At 47.2% G+C, this 9,379-nt stretch overlaps 1 protein-coding gene across 1 annotated transcript; it reads left to right on the top strand.

Annotated features, from left to right (window-relative positions):
• The first annotated feature begins 1,358 nt into the window (after positions 1 to 1,358).
• On the top strand, positions 1,359 to 3,638 carry CCDC184 (coiled-coil domain containing 184). Its single transcript, XM_007124790.2, has one exon. It carries the CDS (start codon positions 1,816 to 1,818, stop codon positions 2,401 to 2,403), a length of 588 nt encoding a protein of 195 aa, XP_007124852.1. The 5' UTR covers positions 1,359 to 1,815; the 3' UTR covers positions 2,404 to 3,638.
• The last annotated feature ends 5,741 nt before the right edge of the window (positions 3,639 to 9,379 follow it).

The raw sequence follows: 9,379 nt of genomic DNA, 5'->3' as shown, positions 1-9,379 counted from the left end.
CTTCTTGTGAACTTCATTTTTGGTTTCTGAACACTTGGCTTCTCCAATTTACTAAGGTCATTATTAGTTAATATGCTGCTGCCCAGGTATTGTTTGCTTTGCAGTCTGAAGTCATCTGTAAATGTATTAAATTCAACTTTTCTTCCTCCTCCTCCTTTCCCACTCCGCTCCTCAAAAAGGGAAAGGCATTGTCACAAAGGTTGAGACACTCAGTGTATGTCTGTACATGGGTGGTGGGACTGCTGAGGGGGAATTACCCTTACATAATCCCTCCTCCGCATCCCTTCCACACATTGTCGACAGTTCGCCCTTTCGACTGTGAGCTGATGCAGTGTTATTCAGAGTTAGAAATAATATTACCCAATATTACCCAGTCCAATCCCCTAACAGATCAGGAAAATGATTTATTCAGGGTCTCCGAACTAATAAATGGAAGAAACAAAACTGAATTCAGGTCTCCTAAAATCCACTACCTGTGAGCTGGAGAGTAATGGATGAGGGAATGGGACGCAGTGGTTCTTGTTAAATTATTCATTCAACAAACGTACTGAGCATTTACTTACTACGCGCCAGGTTCTATTTTGGGTGCTGGGGATTCCGTGCTGGAGGACACGGAGGAGACAAAAATCTCTATTCTTACGGAGCTTTCTTTCTCAAAACTGAAGCGCTTTGCCTCACCGTGCTGGAAGAACCCCCAGTGCCCTGAGTAGAAGCGGTTGGGTCTCATATGCGAGGGAATCCCATCTTTTCTCGGCTCCTATACTATCTTATCTACAGCGAGGGCTGATTTACTGCAGAAGCAGAAGGGAGTGGCGGAAACCTCCGTAGTGCCCGCCCGCGCCTCTGCACCTCTAAGGCCGGGCGGGGCCGGCTCCAGGGCGCCGTCGCACCCCAGCTCTAGTCTGGGTAATAGGGTCGGCCTCGCTACCCGCTCTGCTTCCCTGCTGGAGGACAGAGAAGCAGTACCCGGCTCTAACGTCATCCTCAGAGAAAGGATTTCGGGCGGGTGAAAAATCTTTCCAAGGCAGTCGCGCTCAGTGTCTACCATCCAGGCTAGGGGAGGGACGATGTCTCCCGGACCTGGGGATTTATGCAGCAAACTGCTCTCTCATGCTTCCCTATTAAACATTGCAGCCACACGCTCTTTCAGCCTCAGCTGAGGCCACTGCAGCGTCCCCTCCCCTCCCGCTCCGCCCGCTAGCTCAGACTCCAGAGCCCCACTGCAGCTTCCCAACCATCCTCCCTTTTCTTCTCCACTTCCTAGTTGCCATGGAGACACACGTCATTTAAGTGCCGTGCGTCGCCTTGGAAACAGAGGAGCATCCGCGGCTCGGCTGGGAGACCCGCCCGTGTCACTTCCAACCACACTCGCGGACGCTGCCCGTTAATGGCCGAGGGGAGTCCCGAGCTCGACCCGCTGCTGGCCCCTGCCTCGACCTGAGCCCCTGTGCGAGCGCTTCCGTGACCCAGGGAACCCGCAGGCACTTGCCACTCTTGGCGCCCAGAGGGCGGAGCTGACACGGGTGCAATTCGGGAGGCTAGGTAGGGCAGGGCGCTTTCGCCCCGTGGCGAGCCGGAGAGACGCCGGCCCTGGGACTGTAGCGCGATCCTCGTCCCGCAGGCTCTTCCCGGCCTCCCCGATCCCGCCCGCACCCTCCGTCCGAGACTCACCTCCTCACGTCAGCTCCCTGCCCCTCTCGGGAGCCTCTTCTTCCCAGCCCCTCCGGGCACCTCTCCCCCTCCCCGTACCTTCCCCCCACCTTGAGGCCGGGCTGGACCGGACCCGGAGCCGCCACCGCCCACTTCTGCTATTCAATGGAGGACGGTCTGCTGGAGATCATGACCAAGGACGGCGGCGACATGCCGGCACCTCTGGAGGTGTCTACAGTGCCGGCCGTGGGGGACGTGATCTCCGGGGAGTACAACGGCGGCATGAAGGAGCTGATGGAGCATCTGAAGGCCCAGCTGCAGGCCCTGTTTGAGGACGTGAGGGCCATGAGGGGGGCCCTGGACGAGCAGGCCTCGCACATCCAGGTGCTCTCGGACGACGTGTGCGCCAACCAGCGAGCCATCGTCTCCATGTGCCGGATTATGACCACCGCGCCCCGCCAGGGTGGCCTGGGCGTGGTCGGCGGCAAGGGGAGCGTCCCAGGCGCCCCCCAGGAGCCGGAGACCCCTTCGCTTGGGATCGGAGACAGCGGTTTGCTGGGTCGCGATCCTGAGGACGAGGAGGACGACGATTTAGAAGAGAAGGAGATGCCCAGCTCCGCCACACCCACTAGTCACTGTGAGCGCCCCGAGAGCCCCTGTGCTGGCCTCCTTGGGGGGGACGGGCCACTTGTGGAGCCCCTCGATCTGCCCGACATTACCCTGCTGCAGCTGGAGGGAGAGGCCTCTCTGTGAGGGGACTCCGAGGGGGCACTACTTTCCCGGGCTGGCTTTGCGTTTCCGAGCGCATGTCGCGAGAGGACTGAACCGCGCGGTGCAGCATGCTTCACTCCGACCGCTACTCTTGTGGGTCAGGCGGAAGAGACTCCCTCGAGGAAGCATTTATAGGGTGAAGGACTTTGGGAGCATCAAGAATTCCTTCTGCCTGACCAAGCGAGACGTAGCAAACTGCGGAAAGGTGAGGTTGCGGGAGAGGAAGCGCCCATCTCTGCACTCCCATCCAACCCCCTACCCTGCCCTTTCCCCTTCTCCAGCCAACAGGAGAACCCCTGAATTGTGTAAATAAAATTCTGCTTTTTCTATTCTGAAAAAGGACTTATCTAGGACTCTGGCAAATAATCTCTAACGATTTACCTAGAAATTAAGGAGTTGGGGGTATTCTGTTCTGGCAACAGAAAATTTACCCTTCTGATGAAATCCAAGCTATTCAGCATTCTGCAGAAGCCTCTCCCCCTCACAGATCTCTGCGGCTGCTGATTGGTAAAAGAAGCTTGAGGAGGGAACTGCAGCCCTAGGAGTCCGGGTGAATGGGGTTCCAAGGGCCTCTGGGCTGGGAGGAGCTGGCTATCAATGTGCATGAAGACATAATAGCTCAACCTCTAGGATTTTGCATGCAGAGTGGATCCTGCCTTGTCACTGACTTCATCTGGGATTGTTTTATCCACTCACTGAGGCTTAGAGAACAAAGAGCCCAGTTCACAGGCAGAGACTTGGGGATGCTCAGCAACAGCCCAGATTTAGGGGACACTGAGGGGCTCTTGGGGGCCGCAGCCAAAAACTGTCTCTTTCCTGGCTATACCTGCTTAACTTCAGTTTTCTTTTCCCGTCAACACTTCCCTGCCCGCTGCCTCTTGGTGCTGCCTCCATGATGTCTTGCGTGCGTTATGTGTGTCGACCTGTGTAGTAGTGTGTGAGCCCTGAGGGGCAGGGCTTGTGGCTCTGGTGTTAGGTTCAGGGGGCTTCAGACCCTTCTGTGAGTCCCAGGCTCTCATGGCGCTTTCCCCTCTCCTCTCCTCTTTCACCCCCACAACCAGGGCATGGAGCATGTGGCTGCCCTGAGGTTCCTAACTGACGTGCTTCCTTCCCACCTCCTCAAGTGGTGACTTTGTGTGCCCTTTCTCCTCCTCCGTGTATCCCTTCTCAGTGCTTTCCTTGGTGTTAACCTTAATAAAGAGGCGTCATCTCCCCTCCTTGCTGACTGGTACTAGGGTGATGTCAGGGTGGGGCTTCTGGACCCACTGCATGGACACAGGCTTAGCGGGAACTACAGGGACCATGCCTTTCCTCCTCTCTTCTTGCCTCTGGTTCCAAGGAGTTGACCGTCCCTGCCCTGATTGGGACATGCGTTGCCAACTCTACCTGCTGTCATTTCCGACCTGGACCTTCACCTCAAGCTGGAGAGGGTACGTGTTGAGACTCCCAAACTAACAAGGGTTTTTAGTAGCTAGAACTCCAGATGTGCAGGAGACTTCTTTTCGGTGAAGCACCTGGCTCCTGGGAGATGATTTCCAAATCTGAGTCTTGGAATGGTAGGCATGACACTTGTTCCATGGGAGGGTTAGGGAAGAGGTATTGTTCAGGGGGGATTGCCCGGAATCTCTGGCAGTAGAGTGACATATCACAAAGGAAACCACAAAAACTGCCTCAGGCCTCTTGTGGAGAATGCCGGTAAGGTGTTCCCCCGGGAGCTTAGATTGACATCAGCTCTAGTCTGCTCCCTTGGGCACTGGAGATTTTCCAGGCTGCTCCAAACAAAATTTGGGAGAAGAATGAGCTGGGGTTCTGTGTGTGTGTGTGTGTGTGTGTGTGTGTGTGTGTGTACGGTGCACTTGCATGCATACCTCTTGTGGAGAATGCCGGTAAGGTGTTCCCCCGGGAGCTTAGATTGACATCAGCTCTAGTCTGCTCCCTTGGGCACTGGAGATTTTCCAGGCTGCTCCAAACAAAATTTGGGAGAAGAATGAGCTGGGGTTCTGTGTGTGTGTGTGTGTGTGTGTGTGTGTGTGTGTGCACTGTGCACTTGCATATCTGCGTACGTATGTGTGTGTGTTATGTATGTGTGTGTGTTCTTGCTGTGTGGTTGTTGCAGAGAGATGGAAAGAGCACTGGCATTGAATCTCAGTTCCAACAGTAAATGAGTGCTTGAGACTTGCTTCCTTGCTTGAGGCTTAGTTTCTGCCTGTGTAAAATGGGGACAAAAATCGTTGAGGAGAAAAATATCTAAGATCCCTGGGAAGTCTTGTGCAAATGTTAGTTTTTTCTTATAGTTCTCTTGGGATAGGCGGTGGTGGTGGTGACTGGCTCCTCTGGGAAAATACAATTACTTAGGAAAGGTTCTAGAAGCTCTTGCTTAATATAATCCTTCCCTATCTAAAACTCTTATCATTCAAGACGGTCAAGGGGATGATGAGATTCCCAAGCTGACATGGACTTTCTTCATAAATGTCATGTAGTTATGGGTCAAAAAGGACTTAAAGTCAGCTCTGTACACATAGGATGACCAGAGGAAGCCTTGAGGTGTGCAGTGGTTGGGGAATATGTGCCAGGGCCCTAGAGAGGGCAGCTAAAGTATATTAGTGGGGAAGTGTCCCTGAGGGCAGGAAGATAGTTTCCTGTTACAGTTCCAGCATTCTGCACCACTAACAACAATGATAGCTATCATTTATTGAGCACTTACTGTGTGCCAGACACTGTGCCCAATTTTATCTCCCAACAACCCTATGAAGCAGGCACTATTATTATTTTCACTTAACAGTTCCAAAAACAGACTCCAAGACTTGGTCAAGGTCATACAGCTAGTACTTGGCAGAACCAGGACTTAATCCAGATCTTCTGACTTAAAGAACCCTAGATGCGAACCACTCTGCTAATTGCTCTATTATTTCATCTTCAGAGAAGGAAATCCCTTACTTCCCCAATCAAGAGTCTAAGAGTCCTGAACAGGAAGAAATGTTAGTTTTACTCACTTTCCATCTTCTCAGTTGGAACAAGTAATTGCAGATCAGGTTTTGGTTAGTGAGCCTTCTCAGAGTCTAGTGGGTGATAATTCAATAATGGCACAGAGAAGATGGTCTTCTGGACTTGCTTCTTGAGAGGAAGAAGCTGATGTCCCCAGATATTCTCTGACACAGATCTATTCTTGTGCCTCTTTCCTGTTCCCTGTAGCTCAGATTCCGCAGAGAGTGACATGAATCTCAAGGCAGCTTAGCTCTTTAGCACCTGTAGAAATGTCTGGTTGAGGCTTTTAACCCTTGATGCCAATTCAGTTCCTCTTCCTATGCCTACCATCCTAAATGGTCATCAGTCCTTTAGCCCAGGGCTCCTAGAAGTTCTCTAGCTCTTCCTTCCAAGTCCAGATAGATAAAAATCTCCCCAGATAAAGCAATTTTTCAGCTTTCTTTAGTGACCTGCATCAGCATTTCAGAGGGATACAGCACAGGTTTCTCTCCCACCTCCTCCTTTCTCCAGATTTCCCACTCTCCTCTGGCATTTCTCCTTTGTAATGCTTCTGATGAGTGAGTTTCAGGTGAGATTTCTAACCTAGGACTCACGGATGGGGTCACTATGAATTTCAGGGGGACATAGCCCCTTGAAATTGAATGCAAAATCGTGTATGTATATTCTCTAGAGAGAAGATCTATTGTTTTAACTTAATTCTAAAAGGTAAGAATTAATTAAAAAGGTAAGAATCACTGAGCTAAAAGATAATGAGACTTTTAAGTTCAAAAAATAACAAAGAAGAAACGACCCTGCCTGAACTGATACACCCTTGCTTCCTGGGGCCTCCAGAGTATTTCCTACATTGAATTGAAATCTTTGCATAAACCTGATTACTTACCACTTATTCAACAAATTCAAATTATACTGATACCCATTAGAATGCACTAAGGATCTTGTCTACCATTATTTCCACGTCTTCCAGTACTTGGGAGTTTGTCAGAGCACTGCTGATGTGTGGCAGTGAGGTGATGGTTCCCACCCCCTCCCCCATAGCTTTGTGCTGCACTTTATGTCTGAGCCCAGCGCAATGCTGAATGTAAGTCATCACAACTCTTTCTGTTTCTGGCACTCTTATCTCTCACTGGGAAATCTCTCAGGGTTAGCTCTAAATCTCAAAATGAAAACATACAACTTCAAAGAAATAAGCTACAACTTTAGCATGGTACAACTAAAATCTGTTCTAGAGAAATAGTTATTTCTCTAAGAGATGCAAACTGCTGTACAACATAAATATTCAGTTTTATGTGGCTTCAGTATCACCAGAGTATGGTCTTTGCTTGATACGTATAATGAAATGGCTCACCTAGAAGTATTCCCAGAACTAAGGGACAGTTCTTCCCCAGATATATTTGAGTCTAATACTCCTTGCAAGACAGAAAACTGCTTGCATCTTTGAAAAGGCAGGTTTTCCTAAGCATCTTTCTCCATTTATATGCCTATGAATAGAAATTCAGCCAAGATTCTCAGCTACAATAAGAAATGATATATAGAAGTACAAAAGGAATATTTTTAAAAGTTGAGGGATAGTTGATGTACAATACAAAAAGAATATTCTTGAATCTTTAATCCCAGCTACCATTCCCTCCACCCCCCTCCCCAACCCCACACCTCTAGATTGTCCCCAGAAGGTGAATTCCCTCAAAGAAACACAGCCTTTCTGCTTGGAAGCACTGTGCATATAGAAGGACGTCTGCTCTGTAAGTAATGCTGTAATGGTGCCACCTGGTGAGTAACAGGGACATTGCAAGGGGACCCTCAAAGTAAATTTGTGGTTTTCAATTCAGCAAGCACCACCAAATGCTTACTAAAGGCCTGGCTCTGCCAAATAGTGGGTGGCGAGGACAGAAGGGGAACCGAATAAATAGAATGTATTTGAAGGATATAAAAACTAACTGCGATGAACTCCTAAATGGTCTCCCCTGGCCTCTCACACACCTATAATCCTGAAGATTGAGTTTCCTAAACCACAGCTGTGAACATTCATTCTCCTCAGAAATCTGCATCATGTCCGATTACTTCTCGAATTAAGCATAAAATACAGTGGCAGTAGTCAAGCTCCCCCCATTAAGGCCCTGGCATACTTTTAAACCCATACATTTCATTTCCCAGGTACATTTTTAAGCCATCATACCATCAGTTGGAAGCCTATATCATCCAGTCAGCTAGAAATGATTCCCAAGTGTATCTCCACTCTTTTAATCTCTGGATGAGTGGACTAGATGTGTCCCCCTGGCCCTTGCTACAATTTCTCTTAGCCATTCTTCCCAAATGCAGTCAGATCCAAATTTCTCTTTCAGAAAATGACTTCTGCAGCCTTGGTCACCTGTACCAGCTTCTCATGGGGTGTCCTGCAAGGCTGCTTTTCCCTCCTGTCTCTTATGCTACCTGTAAATGGGAAATCCCCAGAAACAGTATGCAAAAAAACCTTTTGATTATGAAATTTGTGCTTTTATTTCTAGGAATTGAGTTCATAGTTTTCATAAAATTCTTAAAGCCAGAAAAGGTTAACAAACCCTTGAATCAAAATATGCTATTCACCATTCTCTAGAAATGCCCATTTTCCTGCAGCTGATTTCATGCTCTCTATTATTCTTACTCTGTTCTATTTCTGCCAGTTGGAATCTTATCAGTTTTTTGAGGCCCTTCTCAAAGGCTACTTCCTCCATGGAACCTTTCCTAATGTGATCTCTTCCTCCCTTAAATATCTAAATCTTTTTGTTTGTAACTCTTTGGGGGACAATTAGTATATTTTCCCTCACTTCTACTATTCTTTATGCTTGTTATTCCCCCTTCCAGATTATGAATATCTTGAGCTGGAACTGCTTTCTCATTTTTATAGTCTCTGAAATATTTATCTTTTTTTATTGACTTTAAGGCACTATCAATTGTGTGGCACGTCATTATTTTAGGTACCATTAAGAAAGAAAAAATACTGCCAATTCAACTATCACCATGCTTTCTTATCACATATTTTAAAATTTCATTCTTATTTAAAGAGCTTATTTAGACTTATTTTAAAAATGAACTTTTTTATATCACTACAATGCACACAAACATAACTGAAAGTCATTATAGTATTATTATAATTTCTTCATACTGAGTCTAACACTCCTGAATCACTTTTTGACTCAGAGTTGTTGATGCCTGTATTTTTCATGCATTTATATTCTCTGGGCCATTTTGAATGTTAGTGAAGCAGCATTTCTTGAAAGAGAGGGTGACTATTATCTCTGGGAATTTCTTCCAGACCACACCACCTATGCTGAAAGTTTTTAAATGGGGACTTTTTTTGATCTTGCCAGTGAGAGGTCAAGAAAGATGTTCAGACAACGACCAGGACTAATATTTCTTCAGAATATTCAAGAAAGCAAATTCAAGCAAATTCTTTTTCTTATCAAATAGTTTATCTCATATTTAGACCCCTGGGTCAGGGAAATTTACCTTATTTCTACCTCAAGTACTTAAAAAAAGTATGGTCTCCTTTTAAGAGGGTTAACAGTGAATAAACATTATGTCATTGCTTATAAATAAAGTAATAGATGGAATGACATGTGCAAGCTGGCATAGTCAATGACAGCATTAGGACTAGAATCCTGTTCGTCTGAAATAAAAATCAGGGTTTTGTTGGCTTGTTTTGTTTTTTTCTCATTAAATGGTTCTGCATCTTACTCCGTTATAAGTAATTACAGTATGCTAAGGGAAGGTTATGGCGGCTTGGATTCTGCCTCGGGAATAAAAAGGGAAATTGAAAATTCCTTTTAGAGTAGGTGAATAATTCTTATAAGGATGATGGAAAAAGACATCCAAGAAGAGAACCATGACTGACTCAATCTACCAGGAAGTATTTACCAACTGCTTACCATGTCTCCTGGAAGGTGGTAGGCTCTGGGGCAGACTCCAAGAAGTCATGGCCCCTGTCCTTATGTTGCTC

Source organism: Physeter macrocephalus, chromosome 6, assembly GCF_002837175.3.
Source record: "Physeter macrocephalus isolate SW-GA chromosome 6, ASM283717v5, whole genome shotgun sequence".
In the NCBI taxonomy this organism is placed as follows: Eukaryota; Metazoa; Chordata; class Mammalia; order Artiodactyla; family Physeteridae; genus Physeter; species Physeter macrocephalus.
This window is presented reverse-complemented; position numbering and strand designations above follow the sequence as displayed.

What these genes read in the sequence shown, in the direction of transcription:
- CCDC184 (XM_007124790.2), top strand. Translation starts at nt 1,816, where the DNA reads ATGGAGGACGGTCTGCTGGAGATCATGACCAAGGACGGCGGCGACATG.